This window comes from Sapajus apella, unplaced genomic scaffold, assembly GCF_009761245.1.
Source record: "Sapajus apella isolate SASKATOON/1434 unplaced genomic scaffold, GSC_monkey_1.0 scaffold7, whole genome shotgun sequence".
NCBI lineage: Eukaryota > Metazoa > Chordata > Mammalia > Primates > Cebidae > Sapajus > Sapajus apella.
The window spans coordinates 875,407-897,256 of record NW_022436947.1 but is presented as its reverse complement, the minus strand read 5'-3'; the positions used below and the strand labels follow the sequence as shown (position 1 = coordinate 897,256).

Here is a 21,850-nt window from a genome sequence, read left to right as displayed (position 1 = left end):
GAAAAAAAAAATAAAAGGAGAGGACTTAGATGCCCTGGGGTGAGATGAAAAGAGCCTTTTGCTGTAATGATTTTAATGAGGAAGAAGAGAAGGAACGTAGTTAAACAAACTAATATGACTTTTTAAAGCTAGGTTTTTTTTTTTTTTTTTTTTTTTTTTTTTTTTTTTTTTTAGACTGAGTCTTACTCTGTTGCTCAGGCTGGAGTGCAGTGGCATGATCTCAGTTCACTGCAACCTCTACCTCCTGGGTTGAGGCAATTCTCTTGCCTCAGCCTCCCAAGTACCTGGGATTACAGGCACCACCATGCCCGGCTAGTTTTTGTATTTTTAGTAGAGATGGAATTTTACCATGTTGGCTAGGCTGGGCTTGAACTCCTGACCTCAAGTGATCCCCTGCCTCAGCCTCCCAAAGTGCTAGGATTACAGGCATGAGCCACCCCGCCCAGTCTTAAAGCTGAGATTTAGAAAGAAGATCTGAGTGAGAAAAGAAGGATACCCGTTCCCCCATAAATACCAGCATGTCGTTAACTTGGGAACTATGCCAGGAGAGCTAGAGCTCAAAATAACTTCTGGGTTACAAATAATGTCCAAATTGTACAAAGTTAATTACAAAAAAAGAAATATATGTGGGTAGACTTTTCTCTGGACAAATGGTATATATATATATATATATATTTTGAGACAGGGTCTCACTCCATTTCCCAGGCTGGAGTGCAATGGTGCCATCATGGCTTACTGCAGCTATGACCTCCCAGCCTCAAGTGATCCTCCCACCTCAGCCTCCTGAGTAGCTCAGATGACAGGTGCATGCCACCACATCTGGCTTTGTAGACATATGGTCCCACTATGTTGCCCAGGCTTGTCCACACTCCTGAGCTCAAGCAATCCTCCCACCTCGGTCTCCCAAAGTGCTGTGATTACAGGTGTGAGCCACTGCGCCTGGCCAAATTGTGTAATATTGTACTGATAGATGGCAGAGAGAAAGCACACCTCATGAACTTTTTTTGACAATTGACAATGTCAAAGAGAGATTTTCAGGCCGAAGGTGGGGTATAGGGCGGAACAATATGGTAACTGAAGACAGTTCAGAATAGGTGAAGAAGTTGGAGGAAAACATATGTCTGCTCCAGGTGAACTGTATCCCAGGAAATGGAGAGAACTTTCAATGATGTCTCAACCTTTGTTGGTGACTTTAGAGAGCACCTGCAGAATGTTGATGACGCTTTAAAACAGGGGGTGGGTGGGTGTGAACAAATGAAACTCCAAATTTCAAAAACGCAGATTTCACAAACTACAGATCAGTGATCTTAATGTCATTTCGGAGTAAGATTCTAGGAATGGCTTAAGAAGGGGATGATTTATGGGCTCCCAAAAGAGGAAATGAGGACCATTAGAACTGCACATAAGTCAGATAAAAACAGGACAGACTTACCAAAATTTCTTCATAGGTTTGCATGACTGCTGGATCAAAGAGGTATTACCCAAAAGGAACACTAACAATCAGGAGGCATCAGAAGCCAGAGAAGAGCAAGCACGAGAATGAACAAGGGATATTTAGTCTGGAGAAAAGAAGGTGTAGCGAGAACATGATGGCTATGTCCAGTGCAAGAAGGACCACTAAATGGAAGACGAATCAGGCCCCATCAGTGGGCCTTTAGAAGGTAAAAACAAAGGCCAATGAGTATAAGTTATGAGACTTAGGAGAAGGCTCAGTATAAGGAAGAATTGTCTAGCTACTTACACAGTCTAAAGTGGAATGGGCTGCTTGCAAACTGATTTCCTCATCACTTCAAGTATGCAAGCAGAAGCTGATCATTCACTTTTTGGAAAATGTTCTAAAAGAGATTCATGCATTATTACATGTGTGTTTGACTCTAAAGTCTCTTCTGATTTTGAGATCTTATGATCTGGGACAGTGTTGGTACAAATGGGAAGAAATAGGTTGGAAACACAAAGATGATAAAGCTGTAGCCAGCAGAGTGGAAGGAATCGGAATCAGACAGTGGGAAGAGACTTAGAGCACCCAGTTAAGAAAAGATAGTCATGCAGCCATCTTAGCCTCGAGGACCAGCCCCAAAATGATATAGGGCTGCCTACGGTAACTGCACTTCAAAGGAGGCCGCAAATCCATGACTTCATTGGATTTTGGGGATTTCATCAAGGACAAATATTTCAAAATAGAATTTTAATGATGTTCAGTAAGGAAGAGGATAATGTACCATTTGGGTTCCCATTGCAAGCAGGGCCCCAAATACATGACTGCTGAGGACCCTGGAGAATGGGCCAGGCACATCCTTGGAAGCAGCTCTCAGGTAGAGGTCAGGAGAAAATTCTAAAATCAAGAGCACTAGATGGGTGGCACAATGGAAGAGGGAGGAAAGATTAGGACAAAATAAACAGGTGCATTTACTGGGAGTGATCAACTGCCTGGACTGGTCTCAGGGGCACCCCGTTCAGCTGGGTTTAAGGAGAGAGGAAAGCTCGGAACAGGAGACTGCTCTTGAAGGCCTTCTGTGCTCTGATTTCCCGAGTGACCTTGTAGATGTCATTTCACCCCTCTCGTTCCTCCCTCTTATTAAATGCAGGTGGCTTGTTAGTCTAAAAGTGCTCTGGACTTTAGTGAGGAAAGTAACTGCAGAAATTTAAGATATTGTCTGCATGAGTGCAAAGTGTTTGCACTTATTTATTTTCAAGGTTGGGGGAGGGTGCATTGATTAAGGGTGGGGGCTAGAAAAAAAGGTGAGAAGACACTGGGGCCAGAGTCACTTGGCTCTATCTCGACATCCTAGGGAAGCCAGAGAGCAGAGATCTGGCCAAGGGCGCACACCTGCAGTCCCTCGACCAGCCAGGCACCCGAGAATCCAGCGGGCCGCCTCAGGCTCTGCTGTCCCTTGGGCAAATCCCATTGCTGAATCCAGGGGTGAAAAGCAAAAGCGAGGCACGCCCCTCCCCCACTAGATGGCACTGAAACGCCTTGTTCGCGGTTTTCAAAATGCAGGAAGGGGATACAGGAAAAAAAAAAAAAAAAGACAAAAAGAATATGGTGGAGGTGTGCTCATTTTGGCTTACAAGCCCCGTTGTGCAAAGAAGGGTGTGGGGCACTTTCTTTTCCCCCAGGGTAACTCTTTACCCGGCAGTGCCGGACTTCGACTTTGGAGTGAGGGTGAAAACGAGGAGTGAGCAAGAGAGTGAAAAATGCAGCGTTTGATGCCAGGAGGGAGGCTCCCAGCCTTTGCGGCGCTGTCTCACGTGAGCAGAGCAGGGGGGCTGAGGTTGGGATGAAGGGGGGCTCGCCTGGGGCCCACCCGCTCAAGGTCTGGGGTCTGGCGCTACCTCCCAGAGCCTCTGCAGAGTCTAAATCCAGCGGCCACCGTTACAAGATGACAAATCCTGCATCGAGGTTTCCTTTCACCCAACCTCCCCTCCTCAGTGCTCGAGCTCTCCAGCGTTTTCAAAATATCTACCAACCCACCACCCCAATCCACCATTAAATTTCTCTCCTTCTTGTCTTGAGTGGATCTGCCAAATTTCTTCTTTCTTTTCCTGCTGAGGATGGGGGGCAGGTGGAGGTGGGTGTGTGTCGGGGTGCCTGGCTCTGGGGCTGGCGGGTTAACTCCGCGGCCGCTCTCAGCTCATCCCTGGGTGGAAACGCCTGTGGCTAGCAAGGTAGTGCCTGTGGCTTTCCGGGGAAAAAAGAGATCAAATGCATACCAAGACACGGGTGGCCCAAACCGGGACGCAGGGAGCTCGCTCGGCCCCTCCGAAGGCCGACTCTGCAATAAGCAGTTTTTCCTTTAAATAACTGTAGTGGGTTTGAGAGAATTTTCCATGTCTGGAAAAAGAAACAGGAGCTGTAGGCAACATTCCTAAATTTACAATAATGTATGTAAACATGCTACATACCACATATATGTATATGTGCATAAATATGGATGTGGTTGGGCACATACCTATCTAGACACCATTGACTTGCCTGGTCAAAGAATAAGGCTGAGACATTTCGTGCCTGGGAAATGGTGCAGTTTATCTTTAAGGAGGCTAGAAAAATAAGAGATGAGGCTCACGTTGCACGGATGACATCACTAGCTTTTGGCTGCGCGCTCGGTGTTCTCGTCTGTGGGTTTTAGCCAAGGCTGCAGCGCCCCGCGCCCGACTAGAGAGCGCGGCAGCGGCTTCCTCCGGCGCCCGCACCAGGGCGATGCGATTTCCCCAGTCCCCTGGGCGCAGCCTGGGCTCTCGCGCCTCCCAGGCACCAGCCGAGCCTGCGAGGCCTCGGAGCCACCGCGGCTAGAGGAGGAGGCGACTAGGGGAAGCCGAGTGACCCAGCCTCCCTCCCCCACCCTCGCCCCATTCATCTCGGCGACCATCGCGCGCCGGGAGCGGGATCCTGGGACGCCGAAGCCGGGACGGGATTCTCTGCACGCTGCCGAGTGAGCCGGCATCTCGGCGCCGGGGTGGGCTGCGAAGAAAATGGTGCAATCTGACAGCAGCTGAGCCCAGTTGGGCAGAGCAGACAGGGTGCCAGAGTGCCAGGGGCTCAGGTGGCTGGAGAGAGGGGCGGATTGTTCCGAGGGGCCGGGACCAAGGTTGTCCTCGGTGCCTGCGGCATTTTCTTTGCACCTGGGCGGCCAGCTCCCGGGGCTCCCGGGTGCCAGATGAAGTGAGGAGGAGGCGTCGCGCGAAAGCCGGGTCCGGAGGCGGCCGGGTGGACACTCCAGGCAGAAGACGGCGCTAGGAACAGCTGCGTGACGCCGGGGGGCTGGCGGCTGGGCCGGCAGCGCGCCGCGACGGCGTGACCTGTCCATGGTGTTGAAGGCGCCGTGCGCCGAGATCCGAGCGCCGCGCACCGTGAGTGCTTCCCGGTGCGCCCCCAGCCGCTCAGTCCGCCCCTCGCGTCCGCCAGCAGCCGCCCAGTCTCCGCAGACCCCGGGCCGGGACTCGTCCGGTAACGCCGCCTGGGTGACCGCGCCGTCGGCCCGAGGGGCAGCTTGAATGGCCATGCCAGAGGCAGGAGCCCTGGCAGCTCGCGGGGGAAGGTCGGCCGAGACAGTGCGTCCGCTGGGAGCGCGCCTCTGAGAGCAGCACCCGGGTCAGAAGTAGCAACCGACCTGCGGGTGACCAGGAAACGGAGATTTTAAAAGGACCCGATCCAGAAAGGAAGAACATTTCTGGGTGCGCGCCCCAGGTCCTTGCCTGCAGACGGAAGGGGGAGAGGCTCTGAGAGTGAGACCCAGGCGGGACTCGGGGCAGCCGGCCCCGGCGCCTGGAGGTTTCTTCTGCCTGCCAGCCGCATCGAGGGTGCTCCACTTCACCCTGTGGTCAGGTGGCGCCCCCTGACAGCACCCCCCGTCTCCCTCCGAGAGACAGGCGAGTTCTGTCCCGTCACCACCCTGCACAAAGAAACCCCGGCAAGCCCCACCGCAGCCGAGGACACTTGGCGTTTAGTTTCCGGCCCGAGGGCAGCGGCGCCCGAAGCCGGGCTGGGATTCGAGGCGGCTGCTGCGGGGCAGTCACTTCCTGCAGGGCGGGGAGGGGGCGGGAGGAGGCCGCGCTGGGTTCGCCGCCGCTGGAGGCTGCACCTGCCCCGGAGGATGCCCAGGAGCTCGCGGGAGCCTCTTCGGATCAGAACTTTTTAGGCCGCCCGCCCCCATCCCCGCAGTCCCCGGGCCGCGCACCGGTAGGTGGGGGCCGAGGGGGCGCCGCGGCGCGAGTCGCTCCCCTGCCCCCTCCCCCTCCCCCAGCTCGGCCGCCCCCCGCTTTGTTCCGGGCGCGGCGAGGGAAGGCGAGGCTGCGGCGGATCATGCCCATGGTGTAGCCGCCAAGCGGAGGCATGGCTGCCGGAAGGTTACTGCTCTACACGGGCCTCTCGCTAGCGCTCTGCGCCCTCGGCATGCTGGCCGTGGCCATCTGCTCGGACCACTGGTACGAGACGGACGCCAGGAAGCACAGGGACAGGTGCAAGGCCTTTAACACCCGCCGGGTCGACCCCGGCTTCATTTACAATAATAACAACAACTTGCCGCTCCGGGCGAGCCGCTCGCGCCTGGACCGCTGGGAGGGCAAACTCCTCCGGGCCCGGAATCGCCGGCAGCTGTTCGCCATGAGCCCCGCGGATGAGTGCAGCCGGCAGTACAACTCCACCAACATGGGCCTCTGGAGGAAGTGCCACCGGCAGGGCTTCGACCCCGAGATCGCCGCCCTCATTCGGAAAGGTAAGCGCCGGACGCGAGGCGTGGCGCTGCGGAGAGCCCAGAGCCTCTAGGCCCCGCAGCCCCTCGCGTCTCCTCCTCAGGCCACACTAGGCTATCAGGGCTATCAGGTCTCCTGGTTCCAGGTGATCCGGCTATCCAGGCCTGGCTGAGCCTCGGAGCCAGAACTTGCCTCTCTCAACAGCTGCTAATGAAGCGTGGTGCGGGCTTAACTCTCTCCCCCGCCTCTCCTCTTGCGCTTCCCGTCTGTCGGGATTCGAGTGGGACTTCTTGGTCTAGGGTTCTTATCCAGGATAATGCTTCATCAGCCTCTGAGAAGAAGGGAATCTCGAAAGTTGTTTGCGCTCTTAAAGGAAACCCTTTAAGGAGTCATGTGTCAGGGGTAGACAAGCTGCTAATATTTTTGTTGAACTGATTCAAACAAGGGAAAGTGGGGGAAACATTTCACAGAGGCGGCCTTATTCATACCAGAACTGTTTGCTGAGCGCTATACTATACCAGGAATGGTGCAGGCATTGGTCATATAAACATGAATGAATCGCAGCCCCTGACCTGTAAGCAGCTCAAAGCCGGCTGACCAGCAGCATCGTTATCACAATTCTTTATGTCTCCTTCTGAAGCAGTGGTTGACAGTAGTGACTTGTGTACATTGAATATCAACAAGGTGTAATAAGTACAAAAAAAGAAGTTCTTTGGGTAACACCAAAGTGGGCATGTCAGATTAAAAAAAATAAGATTTTCAGAAAATGTATATACAAATAACCGAAGTGTATATCAAAACATAAAACAAGCTGCATTTGCTAATGATAAAAATTATTTGATATTTTAATGTGATCACATAACTTAAAAAAATTCTGCTTATCTGATGGGATTTGTAAACCCTGTATGATTTATACTCTGGGAACCATCCTGTTGTCAACTCACTGGAATATTGTTTGAAAATTTATTAATATTGCTCTGAAGAAAGGAGTGTGTTCTCTTCTATGGTAGCTACATTGTAGGAAGATGGGCAGATTTTATTAGTCTTGTTATTTTCCCCTTGTGTTTCATTCTTTTCAACTATTAAATGGTGGTGTTGAGGTGACAAAGATGCGATTATTTGTAAAGTCTTTGAGGCCAAGACATAAAAGTAGTTCTTAATGTCTCATTATAATATTGTGAGGTTTGCTGCTGTATTAAAATAATATTTATGAGAGCCAATGTTCTTTGATAGATAGAAGTGTTGCAATTGATCAGAAAAAAAAAATGTTAATTTGTAAAAAAGTCAATTGTTTAAGAATGACAAACAGTGGGTCTGGTCTAGGTAGCCAGGTCAGATTTAGGTGAGGTGACTTCAGAGAGAGCATCCATCTAAGCGTTTGTTTTGTACTTTCTTTAGAATGACTAGGGATTTTAGCTGATTTTGTTACGGGTGTGTTAATATGACCAAGATCCCATTTGCTTCACAATTAGGTTCTTATTGGAACAGGCTGACCCATTTGGAGCACTACCCCTTTGTAAAGATGTACAGGATACAGGGGGGTCCAGAGGAAAGCAACTTGGGTTTGGATGTCGAGGCAGGAAAACAAGAGGACCTAGAATAGTTTTTGACAATGGGTGCCTTTATAACAGTTTTCAGATTCTCAGATTTAGAAAGCATTATTTTATCCATAATTTTCTTCTTTCTTTGAAATTGAAATGAGAGGAAGTTAGCTGAAATGTGAGGGAGAATTCATGTTAATAATGAACAGCAAACACTGGGAGAATTTGCCGAAAGAGATTCTTACATTTCCTTCTTTGAATGCCTTCTAGAATAGGAGAGGTATCCCGTCTGGTGTTGGTTAACCTCACTTAGAGAACGGGGGATGGAATTCACGGCTTCTGGTGGTTCCATTCAGGGCTTTGATTCCCTGTTGCTCTGCTTGGCAGTCTGACTAGAAAGGTTGACTTGGTCTGTGCACCAGAGGGATTGGTTGCCATGGTGACTTGTTCTTCCGGTGAAGCTGGAAACAGTGACAGGGAAAGGGATAGGGGAAGAATGTACAACATTTTGACTTTGTATCGACTGATTTTTAATTGCAGCTACAGAAAATGGACATGGCACAGCAGGGGTATTGAATACACTGATACCTAGAGTTGGCAGGGCATTGTATTTCACTTGAACTAATGGAAATGCTGTTCCCCATCACCCAAAATACAGCAATCACTGTCAGCGGCAAGCACCCGCTTACCATGGCCGTTTCTGTCCATCTGACATTCTTGTTCGGTATTATTGAGATAGATGGCATGCCAGCCTCACAAATCTTGAGAGAGTTGAGGTCACTATCTTCATTTTTAACCTCAAAACACAATCTTTGAAAACCAGATATTTTCTGAGCAGAAATAGACACATTTTGGAAATAAGTGCATCTTATATTAGTGGAGTTCATGAGGAATTCCAATAACATATAGAACATAATTTTTACACTTAATCAGTGTTCTTCCTAGATGGGCAGATTCTATAAGGAAGTTGAAAAGAGAAATTGATATCTCTATATCTAAATTTGAGACATTTTAGAAAAAGATGTTTATCTCACATTATTCATTAGAAACCTCAAAAGAGATATCAGACCTCTGTCTTTTTTGATATATCTCCTTTGATTAAAACTCTGAGAGATATGTATTGGGCAAGGGAAAAGGAAAATCAGAGAAAAGACTTTAAAATCTGTCAATATATAGGAAAATTAGAGACTTATCTGAATAATCTAAATAACTTAGTTATTTGTTAAATCGATGTTAATTACATTAGAAAGTGCTGTTTGTGCATTTCAACATAAAACCACATAATTAATAAGGAAACAAAAGTCAAATCTAGGTCTGATTTGAAGATAAAGTCTTCTGGATTTATATTCATTCTGAAATCCATTCTCCTTAAAGACCTTCTGCCATGCTGTACCCCCATGTATGCATTTCTCATCACTGTGTATTCATTTGTTTGCATTATTAAACTGTAAGTTCCTGGAGGGCAGGAAAGACGATCATTTGTACAATACATTCATCAGATGGTTGGTATTTGGGAAATATTTCATACAAATGAGGCTCCCAGAAATGCATCCATCAAGAGCTTATTCTAATTATAGAAACACTTGTATGAGAATTTAAGTAAAAAATTAGAAAATCATGAAGGGAAACAAAATGAACTAGTATGGCTATCAGGCCAGATTAATATTACAACACATGCCACATAATCTATGAAAGGACAATTTCTTGAGCTAGCCAAGGAATAAGGAAAACAGAGAATTCTTTTTTGGATAACATATCATTAAGCAGACACATCACTTATGGACATTATTTTTTGTGATGGATATGGTTTTAATTGTTTCCTCCTTGTGTGTGAAATTGGACATGGGGTGCAGCAAGGGTAGATTACCCTGAATTCCCATTTGATGGTGTCCATGACAAGTCTTAAATCAGGTCCCTTTGTCTTCTTGCTTTTAAATCTCATCCATGTCTCCCTAGTAAGTGACTACAGGCACTGGGGACAGATCAGTGACAAGATCAGTTTCTGAAATCCAAGAGACTTCCAGACCCTTAGGAGGAGCAGCTATAGGTAGGATTTTGTTACAGGGAACAACAAGGGAACAGCTATATTCTTTGGTTTGTACTGAAATGTTGTATTGATATGGTTTGAAATAAGTGGAACTTCAATTGATACTCTAAGAACTTTTTATTATTTGAAAATTGGCCTCTTAATAGACTTTGACTTAAATGGTTCCCATAATCACAGAGTGGTTGTCAATGCTCCAAAAATAATTTTAAGAAAACATTTTACAGACTTAAAAATTAGTAATGGGAACAGTAAATATTTACTGCACATGTGTTGTGTGATGGGCACACATCACTAGGATGAAGAAATGCATAAGACCTGGTCCTCAAAATTCTCATAGTCCGTTAGTGTTACAGAGAATAGGTTATAACTACAGGGTGATGACAGCAGCAACAGAAACAGATGTGGAGGAACACAGAGGAAGTGATGGTAGATTGTGTTGGCAGTAGCGGGAGGTAGGCGGGTGAAGGTTAGGGAAAGTTGTCCTGAGAAAATGAAATCTGAACAAGATATTGGATGAGGTTTGGAGGTGGACATGGAGGAAGGATATTTCAGGCATTGGGCCAGTGTATGCACAGTCATGGAGGTGTGGAACAGCAGTTTGCCTTTGTGAGTGTTGATTTCTGGGGCAAGGAGAAGGAGCAGACCGAAGCTGGAGAGCAGGCCTGGACCAAGTTAGGGAACTTGTATATTAAACCCCGTATAGCTATGCTGCCCAGCTGGGGAGACACTAGCCCCATGTGGCTGTTTAAGTAAACAATAACCAAAGTTAAATGAAATAGGCCGGGCACAGTGGCTCACCGCCTGTAATCCCAGCACTTTGGGAGGCTGAGGCAAGCAAATCACTTGAGGTCAGGAGTTTGAGACCATCCTGGCCAGCATGGTGAAACCCCATCTCCACTAAAAATATAAAAATTAGCTGGGGATGGTGGTGTGTGCCTGTAATCCAGCTACTTGGGAGGCTGAGGCAGGAGAATTGCTTGCACCTGGAAGGCAGAGGTTGCAGTGAGCTGAGAGCATTGCACTCCAGCCTGGGCGATAGAGCGAGACTCCATCTCAAAAAACAAAAACAAAACAATTTATTTTCTTACTTGTGTTGGCCACATTTCAAATGTTCAATAGCCATATGTGGCTACTGGCTATTGTATGGGACAGTGCAGATTACAGTGAACATTCCCGCCATCAGAGAAAAGTTCTGTTGGACAGCGCCAGGCAGAGCCTGTAGCCTAAAAGAACCAAGCAACCAAGCACATACTTTGTTTCAGATGAGGGTAATTCCATGATAACTTGGGTTTAAATTTAAGTATATCATCCTACACTTTAAGAAACTTTGCTACCTGAATGTATTGGGCAGAAGGCTTTAGTTCACAGTCAATTATGCTAAATCTATAATTTCCCATCATCAACTCACAGAATTCTCACAAGCTTCTTCCTTCTTCCCTCCCGTTCTTCTCTCCAACTCCATGAAACATCACTTGCAAAGTTGATGGGGTGGGCAAGAGATGAATAATAATTATAGTTAACCTGGATGCCAGGTCTTTCCTAAAAGTTTTACATGTATTAGCACATTTAATGTTCATCATGGCCTGAGGAGATATTAGTATTATTTTAAATTCTCATCCTAAAGCTGAGGGAACTGAGGCACATTAAGGTCAGATACCTTGCAAAATCTCACAGTTAGTTAGAAACAAAGGTGTCAGAATTTGAATTCTGGCTCCAGGTGTGGGAACGCATCCCTCACACTCTACCATCACCTTGGAATCTATCGGGGCAGGAGTGAGGTGGAGAAGAAACTAGGATATTGATTCCACAAATTGAGAGGAAAAAGGAAATAATACTTTTGGAATCTCAGTTCTAAATGGAAGTAATTAGAGTGGCTCACACACCATGTTTTGAAGCTCACTGAAGTGCCTACACATTTTGTCGTATAACTTTTGCATATTTACTTTGCTCACTGCGGTAGATGCTGAGGTTATAGACATGAAGGACACATTCATTTATTCAACAAGGTATTTGAGGGCCTGTGGGCTGTGCATCTGTGCATCAGGTCCAATGTTGGACCAAATGGAGAAGCTTACATTCCAGAGGGGAGAGGCGGATAATAAATAAATACTCATAGAATAAAAATAATCTCTAATGTATGAATCATGCACAATATAGGACAGGATGGTGGGTACCTTGAAGGTCTGCCCTTATGAAGCGCAAAGGAGAAGAATGACAAGCCAAAAATAAAACATAGTCAAGTGCCCCATAACATTTTGGTCAAAGACAGACTTTATATATGGCAGTGGTCACATAAGGTTATCACGGAGCTGAAAAATTCTTATGGCCTAGTGACATCATAGATGTCACAGTGCAACGACCCATTACTCCTGTGTTTGTGGTGATGCTGGTGTAAACAAACCTATTGCCCTGACAGGGTATAGATGTCTAGCACATAAAACTATGCACAGTATGTAATACTGGATAATAAAATGACTATTACTGGTTTATGTATTTACCATATATATATATATTATTATTTTTTTTTGAGACAGAGTTTTGCTCTTGTTGTCCAGGCTGGAGTGCAATGGTGCAGTCTTAGCTCACTGCAACCTCTGCCTCCCTGGTTTAAGCGATTCTCCTGCCTCAGCCTCCTGAGTAGCTGTGATTACAGGCATGTGCCACCACACCCGGCTAATTTTGTATTTTTAGTAGGGACGGGGTTTCTCCATGTCTGTCAGGCTGGTCTTGAATTCTCAACCTCAGGTGATCCATCGGCCTTGGCGTCCCAAAGTGCTGGAATTATAGGCATGAGCCACCACACCTGGCCACTATAATTTTACTCATTATTTTAGAGTGTACTCCTTCTGCTTATAAAAAAAAAAAAAGTTAACTGTAAAACAGCCCCAGGAGTTCCTTCAGGAGGGATTCCAGAAGAAGGCATTGTTACCATAGCAGATGACAGCTCCCTGTGTGTCACTGCCCCTGAAGACCTTCCAGTGGGACAAGACGTGGAGGTGGAAGACAGCGAGATTGATGATCCCACCCTGTGCAGGCCTAGGCTAATGTGTGTGTTTGTGTCTTAGTTTTAAACAAAAAAGTTTATTTTTCAAAAGTTGAAAGATAAAAAATTTTATAAACAGAAAAAAGCTTACAGGACAAGGATATAAAGAAAGAAAATATTCCATACCGTTGTACAGTGTGTGTATTAGCTAAGCATTGTTCCATAAGAGTAAAAATGTGAAAAAAATTAAGAAGTATATAAAGTAAAATATCTGGCCAGGCGCAGTTGGCTCACACTTGTAATTCCAGCACTTTGGGAGGCCAAGGTGGGCGGATCACGAGGTCAGGAGTTCAAGACCAGCCTGGCCAACATAGTGAAACTCCGTCTCTACTAAAACTACAAAAATTAGCTGGACGTGGTGGTGCACGCCTATAATCCCAGCTACTTGGGAGGCTGAGGCAGGGGGGTTGCTTGAACCCAGGAATCGAAGGTTGCAGTGAGCGGAGATTGTGCCACTGCATTCTAGCCTGTGTGACAGTGCGAGATTCCGTCTCAAAAAAAGAAAAAGAAATCAACAGTGAGCTAAGGTTAATTTATTGTTGAAGAAAGAAAACTATTTTTGATACATTTGTTGTAGCAGTGTACAGCATTTACAGGTATAAGGTCTCCCGTAGTACACAGAAATGTCCTAAGCCTTCACTTTCACTCACCACTCACTCACTGACTCACCCAAAGCAACTTCCAGTTTTGTAAGCCCCATTCATGGTAAGAGTCTCCACCAGTGTATCATTTTTTGTCTTCTCTACTGCATTTTGCCTGCATCTTTCCTACATTTAGAAACACAAATACTTACCATTGTGTTATAAATGCCTATAGTGTTCAGTACACTAACATGCTGTTCAGGTGTATAGTCTCAGAGCAATAGGCTATACCACATAGCCTAGGTGTGTACTAGGCTACACCATCTGGGTTGTGGAAGTCCACTTGATGTCTGCATGATGACGAAATTGCATAACGATGCTATTCTCAGAACATATATCCCTGTTGTTCAGTGACACGTGTCTGTAGTTGCATTAGTTTTAATGTTATAATACAAGGAGGGTCTGGGTACTGCAGGGAAAAGAGGTGACAAACCTAATGTAGACTGGAGTTCAGGAGGTTTCATTAGCCGAGGGACCTCCACAGGCTGTTTCTTTCTGCATTGTTTATTGAATTAGTAGAGGGCAGGAACTATTTAATTTCTAAAATACATTTGGGGTCCTGTACTTAGTAGGTCCTGAAAAACTGTTTGCTGATTGATTAAAAAACTTAAAACATACTCACTTGCAAAGAAACACATGCAAACATCCACCGTCTTGTATACAGGATGTGCACCTCCTTGCATATACGCCATGTGTATGCCCATATGTAAGAAATAAACACACTCATAGACCCACCCCTCCTCCTCAATCATCCTAAAACTCAACTAACCAGTGAGAGTCAATGATTAGAGAAGAAACCCTGTGACTCATCGGGCAAATGAATGGATGAGGTCAATGAAAAGAGATGTGTTTTGAGCAGCTGCTGTGTGGAGAGCTCTTTGCTAGGTGTGGAGGGAGAACAAAAAGGCATGGTTGGTTCCTGTCCTAAGGGAGCTTACACTCCAGTGCTTTGTTTTCCAAATTCATTGTCATGTGCAGTGGGATCAGGTGTTTCCTTAGGAGATCTCACCTGCATCAATTGGATCAGGAATCAACTAGTCAGGGAATGCAGGAGTGAGCCTTCTTTATTGAGTCAACAAAGTCTAGAGCATTTTTTTCTGTTGCAGAGGTCAGTTTATTTATTCTTTTACTGTAGGGTCAGTAAGGATCAATTAGAGGATCAATACTATATATTCCACTTTGGATGTCAGTTAAAAACATTTCCCCCTCTTTGCTATTAGTTAGTAATCCTAGGCCTTCAGGCAGAATGCTAAACACACTCTGGGTTGGTTTGACCCATCACATACAGACACTCACACCCCACATGTACACAGTTAGATGTTAGAATCACAAGTGTTTATTTAGATACAGATATGTTTATAACTTACTACCCCCAAACAATACATAGGGTAGGGAGGGCGTGACTTGGTGGCTGACTAGATGGGAAAATCACCCTAATGTCTTGATAGCTTTTGAGAGATCGCTCTTGTTTTTGAGAGAATTCACACATTCTTTTACAGGACTTCTTTCCTTATATGTAAAATAGATTTTAGATTCTATAAACTAAAATGTTTAGATTCTATAATCTCCAAGCCCTTTCACACTTTAATATTTGATGAGAAAGTTGTATCAGGTGATAAAGAGTAGATACTAGGTACATGGCTGAGGGTTGGTGAAAAGAGGGGCCAGGTGAAAGTTGGTGGGGGCTGGGAAGAGAAAGGGGGAGAGAGAGAGACAGAGGCAGAGACATGAGAGACAAAATAGAGCGATTTCTAAATAGACCATCCTGGGTACTAGTTTGAGTAGGAATAGCTAATTTCTTACCACTGTACAATCATGTAATAGCAATGACCTTTTCCTCTTTTGAATGGCTTGAAATGTGATGTGCAGATCAGGGTTGAAAATGAAAAACCTAAGAGAAAGGTGATGACAAGTGCACAACAGTGTGAATGTATTTAGTGCCACTGAACTTTAAACGTGGTTAAAATGGGAAATTACCCCAATTAAAATAAATAAATTTAAACAATAGAGAAAGGAACTGGATTCTGTTTAGTGTATGGAATACTTCATAGCCCAAGTCTCTTCATTCAGCACAATTTTTGTTTTCTTTTGAGACAGAGTCTCACTCTTGTTGCCCAGGCTGTAGCTGGGATTATAGGCACACACCACCATGCCTAGCTAATTTTTGCATTTTCAGTAGAAATGGGGTTTCGCCTTGTTGGCCAGGCTGGACTTGAACTCCTGATGTCAAGTGATACGCCTGCCTCGGCCTCCCAAAGTGCTGGGATTACAGGCATGAGCCACCACTTCTGGCCCATTCAGCGCATTCATTGAGCACCTGCTATGTATTAGGCACAGCCAAAGTATGCTTGGGAGGCAGAAGTTAATAAAACATGAAATTCCTGCCTTCATAGGGCTTGCAGTTAAACATTTTTGAGCTTTAGATTATTTTTTTCTAAACAGAACTTTTAAGGAGTATCAATATATAAAATGAGGTATATAAACCAATATATAATATTGTTTATTGAATATATACCTTGTTTATATTGGTTTATATACCTCGTTTTATATATTCAATATACATAATTGAATATATGTTCTCTATATTCAATATATTCATTAGTTGAATACATTCCTTGGGCCATTTAAAAGGTCGTTGAATGGTCATTTCAATGAACTTATTTAAAAAATGTCTATTGAGCATCAACAATGACAGGCACATTACTTGGGGTGAAGGATTTTGAGTGAAATCTGTTGTTTCTGTTCTCATGGGGCAAAAAAGTGAGGAGATAGGCAGGTAGACTCACAAGGACAAGACCCCTGGTTGGGTCTGTGGGAGATTTCTGTGCTGGGAGCTGGATGACTGGGCCCCATCTGGGAGCAGTCAGGCATGTTTTGTAGAAAAGGGGACATGCGATCCTAAGATGTTCTTAGAGAGATGTTTGTGCATTGATAAGGTGGAATCTCAGCCTCACTTAAAAGCTGTGAACTCTGACTGGGTGATGCTTGTCTAGTCTCCCAGCTGCCCCTGCTTCTCTCCCAGATGCCTGTCCTTCTCCTAAAAGGCAACTGTTGCTGCCCAAGTTTTATAAATCATATCAGAGATCATACATTCATAATGTTTAAAAACAGCAAGTATAAATATAAGCCGGATAGTGAACACGTGATTCAAGGATGAAAATAGTTTATTTTTTTGTATTTTATTTTTTTTAGACCGAGTCTCATTTTATTGCCCAGGCTGGAGTGCAGTGGTGCGATCTCGGCTCACTGCAACCTCTGCCTCCCAGGTTCAAGTGATTCTCATGCCTCAGCCTCCTGAGTAGCTAGGATTACAGGCACACGCCACCACACTTGGCTAATTTTTTTTTTTTTTTTTTTTTTTTTAGTAGAGATGAGGTTTCACCATGTTGGCCAGGCTGGTCTCAAACTCCTGACCTCAGGTGATCCACCTGTCTCAGCCTCCTAAAAGTGCTGGGATTATAGGTGTGAGCCACCGTGCCTGGCCTATTTTTTTGTAAATTTGTATGCACAGAAATGGCATTTAAAGGACTTCTAGGGGTCACTGGGATTTATCTACAGGTGATGTTTTGTCTGAGCACAAGCTGCTGCGAACATTCACAGAAGTTTGACAGATTTGCCGCTTTTATGGGAGACTGCAGTATCTGAATTATTTCGATTGATTTTTTCTGGCGTCAAAGTATTTTGCCAAGTAAAGGCAATTTACTTTACATTAGGTCATCTTCATACATTTATATCATTTCCTGCTTTTTAAAATGCCCTGCTGTTCTATATTCTGAAGCTCACTCTGTTGGACACTTTATTTGCTCTGGAGTCCCTCTCATTCAGTTTTGCCCTCAATTTCTCTTCATCTTTATAATAGTGATTCTATTTAGGCAATGGAGCTTCATTTCCCCAAGGGCCTGGAGTGTTTCACAGGCCTGGATGGTCTAGGGTTGTTTTTACCTGAAACAAGCTCCGCGCTCAGGTAGTGCTGCCTGCTCACCGGTATAACACCGGAGAGAGATGGGGCACTCTCTCATGAAGATGAAGACATGCGTGCCTGTGGCCTGGCCCTTCTGCTCATGAGCACGTGAAGCCCAAGAATGTCCATGGCACCACTGTTTGTGACAGTATCACAAAATAAATAAAAAACACAAGTGTTCATTAATAAGATAATGACGTATGATATATTCATACAATAGAAATGATCACAGTATATTTAAAATAAATATAAGTATTAATATATTAATATTAATTACTTAGGTATTATTAATTTTTTTTGAGACAGAGTCTCGCTCTCTTGCCCAGTCTGGAGTGCAATGGTGTGATCTCAGCTCACTGCAACCTCCATCTCCCAGGTTCAAATGATTCTTGTGCCTCCTGAGTAGCTGGGACTACAGGCACCTGCCACCACTCTTGGCTAATTTTTGTATTTTTTGTAGGGATGGGGATTTCACCATGTTGGCCAGACTGATCTCGAACTCTTGACCTCAAGTGATCCGCCTGCCTCGGGCCCTCCAAAGTGCTGGGATTACAGGCATGAGTCATCATGCCTGACCCAATTAATATTAATATTAAAACATGTATTTCAAATATACTGTGATCATTTCTATTCTCTAACACACGTATATTATTACATGAAGTACATATTACATATGCATGTAATATATACATTTATATTACATATTTTATATACATGAAGTACCTGTAATATTAATAGATTTATATATTTCCAAATGGATAAACACAATATTGAGTAAGAAAGGTAGGGTGCAGAATGAAATGTAGAATAGGATGCCATTTATACGAAGTTCAAAAACGGTAAAACAATATTAGATATTCTCTAAAGAAACATATTTGCATTGTATGAATAAAAACATGCATGGGACTAATAAACACAAAATGAAGGATGGTATTTACCTTTCTTAAGAAAGGGAGAGAAATGGAACTAGGAAGGGTGCCAGGAAACTTCCAAATCATCTACGATATTTTATTTATTTATTTATTAATTGAGATGGAGTCTTGCTGTGTCACCCACACTGGAGTGCATTGGTGCAATTTTTACTCACTGCAACCTCCGTCTCCTGAGTTCAAATGGTTCTCGTGCCACAGCCTCCTGAGTAGTTGGGATTACAGGCGCCAACCACCAGGTCCAGCTGATTTTTATATTTTCAGTAGAGACGGGGTTTCACCATATTGGCCAGGCTATCTCGAACTCCTGACCTCAAGTGATCTGCCTGCCTCGGCCTCCCAAAGTGCTGGAAATACAGGTGTGAGCAACCGCATCTGGCCTGATATTTTATTTTTTAAAAACAAAACCCAAAAGGTCTGAAGCACATATTCACACGCATGCATATTCAAGCCACACAGTGATCATTACAATTCTGATAAAAAAGGTAAAATTTTATTCAGATTGTGTTGGTCAGTGTGCAAGATGCAGGTGCTTTAAGGAAAATTACGGGACAACTTTGCCTTTGGGGCAGTCTGTGGTTGACTTGTGTAGGTAGTAACAAGAAGCATTTAGAAAAAGGGAATCGGGTTATCCCTAACCAACGGTTTTCCTTGAAGGTGGCCATTAGGGAAGAATGTAGAAAGAATAAAATTTTGCTTTATTCCCTTCTGATGTGTAAGAGGAGGGAATCAGGGCTTTACAATGATTGATTACCGAGATGGAGACTAATGTACAGGTCATTCCACCCCTTTTTACGTTTCCTGCTGCTTGTGGAGAAAAATCAAGAATTCCAAGGGCCAGAAAGTTGAACTGAAGTCACTTTTTCAATTAACTTGATCATAGATTGAACTTTAAATAGCTAGAGCACGGAGACAGAGAGTAACTATCTACTGAGAGGGTGAGACAAACCCAGCGTTGAGCACAGACCTCTCAGAAGGCATTTTAACTCCAGGGAAGAGAATTCAGTGAGAACTAGTGAAGAAAAAGGTGAGAACTGATAAAAAAGAAATAGAGTTATATTTGTCTTCTTCAGCAGTTTTCATATCACTTTTGAAACTGAGTGGAGAATGTTAGTAAAACTTTAAGTTGTTTTTCTACTGATGAATAAAGTATCCATCATTTATTCTTAAAATTACGACGGTGGCTTACGTCAAAACCCCCTATGTTAAGATAATGTGTTGCCTTCTTTATTTGTGCCAGCTATAGCTGGAATAGAGAAATCCCCCCAGAATTGTAGCAAGAACTTCATTTTTCGGTTGATAATGTTCTAAAAAAAACCAAAGCTGGCCTTTTGTTACCAAGGGATCATGAAAGTTCTAAGGGGTTTTTAGGGGTGTTGAAGCAGAATAACCTCAGTGCTCATGTTTCGGTAACCACAGGGCTACAAGAGCTGCACAGATGCGGCCCTGGGCAGGCCTGTGCTGAAGTCCCAGGTGGCTGATCTGCTGGGTTCTTGATGCTCTGTGGGGAGGGAGACATGTTGCTCTTCATTAGGTGAATGACCTTCCACTTTGGAAAAGGCCGGCCTCTGTGTCTTCAACCTCTTTTCCCTCACTCCTTCCTCAATGTCAACATCGATGAAGCAGAATGTGACTTGCTTGGCCCTTGTTGTTTTTAGTTGTAGCTTCTCTGGGTGCCTGACTTCCTTTCCTTCCTCATGTGCACCTCTCATGCACTCCCATGTGCTTGGTTTCCTCACCCATCCCCCTCCTGGGACTGCTCCTGAAAAACCTCACATCCCTGGATTTTCAGACACTGTTCTCTACCAGATCTGTTTGTATCTTTATTCTTTTTTTTTTTTTTTCTGAGATGGAGTCTTGCTGTGTTGTCCAGGTTAGAGAGCGGTGGCGTGATCTTGGCTCACTGCAACCTCCACCTCCTGGGTTCAAGTGATTCTCCTGCCTCAGCCTCCCGAGAAGCTGGGAATATAGGTGTGCACCACCATGCCTGGCTAATTTTTGTATTTTTTAGTAGAGATGGGTTTCACTATGTTGGCCAGGCTGGCCTCAAACTCCTGACCTTGCGATCTACCCGCCTTGGCATCTCAAAGTGCTGGGATTACAGGTGTGAGCCACCGTGTCTGGCCTATAGCTCTGTTCTTATTCCTTCTCCTTTGCCAGTTTTTCTTTCTCAGGCTGTGTGGATATCCTTCAGAAATCCACTTCTCTTTCTCACTCTTCACCTTCTCTTGGATCAGTCTCAGCCCTGTCTAGGGCCATTTTGTTTTATGCTCATGACTGGTTGCACTGGGAATCTCTAGCCAGTCTTTCTATCCAAGCGTCTTGCCTATTGGATGTCTCCACTAGGATCACCCTAGTGATTCCAAAGGAATCTATTTTATCTTTTTCCTCCCAACTCATCTCTTCATTTTCTTCTGTCTTGGAGAACATGGCTCATTGCCTCTCTACTTGCTCGAACCAGGGACTCAGAGCTCATCCTCAAGGTTCTCTTCCTTCCGCCTGACTCATCCAAGCAGTGAACAAGTCACTTTAACTCCTAATAACTTCTATGTCCATCTCCCCATCCTATCCTAGCGTCCTTCCTGGTCTCCTGGGATCTGGCAGCACTGTCTACTTGGTTTCCCTTTTCTCGAATCTCTTGTCAGGGCTTTCTATTCAGAGTGATTTTCCTTAAATAAACACCAATACGTTATCACTTTTCTTGAAGCCCTTCATTGGTTCACCACAGCCTACTATCAGAATAAAGTCCACAATCCTAACCGTGGCACATGGCACATGGCACATAAGGCACATACCACCAGTCTGGCAACATGCCTGTCCCCACCTCCCCATCTTGCCATTCCATCTCTTCCACACTTCCTCCACACCAGCACACTCTGCTCTAGTCATGATGAAGAATTCCTGGGTCCCCAAACAAGTTAAGCTATTTTATCTCTCGGGAGTTTTTGCTTATGATGCTCCCTTTGTCTGGAAGCCTCCTCCCCATCTCGCCCCTCTACCTCCTAGTCTGCCTGTCCAATGCCTGCTAATCCCTTAGGAATCAACCTAAAGCCCTTCCTCCCAGTCCTGCTGGATGTTCCCTCATCCCCCGCATCAGGTCAAAGTGCCTTCTCCCTCCTTTAGGCTCCTGGATACACCAAGCATACTTCCTTTCCAGTGACAGTGACATTTTGTTATATTTATTTGCTTACCCGTATGTTTCCCTTCCTTTTGAGACCATTTTGGAACTATTTCCTATTCACCTTTTTATCCATAGGGTTTTGCATAATTCATGGATGTAATGCATGGGCCATAATAGGTGCTTAGTAAATATTTGTTGAATGAATGAAAGTTTATCTCAGTTAATGCACTAGATCTGGAAATCTCATTTAAAAAATATTCATAACTTCATTGGACTAGGGTGGTGGACTCCCTATTAAAAGGAACATTAATGTGATCTGTTTTGTAATGCATATGATAGACTTCAATTTATTTCCTTAAGGTTTATATTTTCTTAAAG

At 44.7% G+C, this 21,850-nt stretch overlaps 1 protein-coding gene across 1 annotated transcript in view; it reads left to right on the top strand.

Moving 5' to 3' along the window:
- The first annotated feature begins 4,707 nt into the window (after positions 1–4,707).
- Positions 4,708–21,850, top strand: part of TMEM178B (transmembrane protein 178B) — a 416,029-nt gene continuing 398,886 nt past the window's right edge. Inside the window, exon 1 of the mRNA XM_032275630.1 lies at positions 4,708–6,212. Within this exon, the coding sequence (XP_032131521.1) occupies positions 5,831–6,212 (382 nt within the window). The 5' untranslated portion in view covers positions 4,708–5,830. The remainder of the gene's footprint in view (positions 6,213–21,850) is intronic.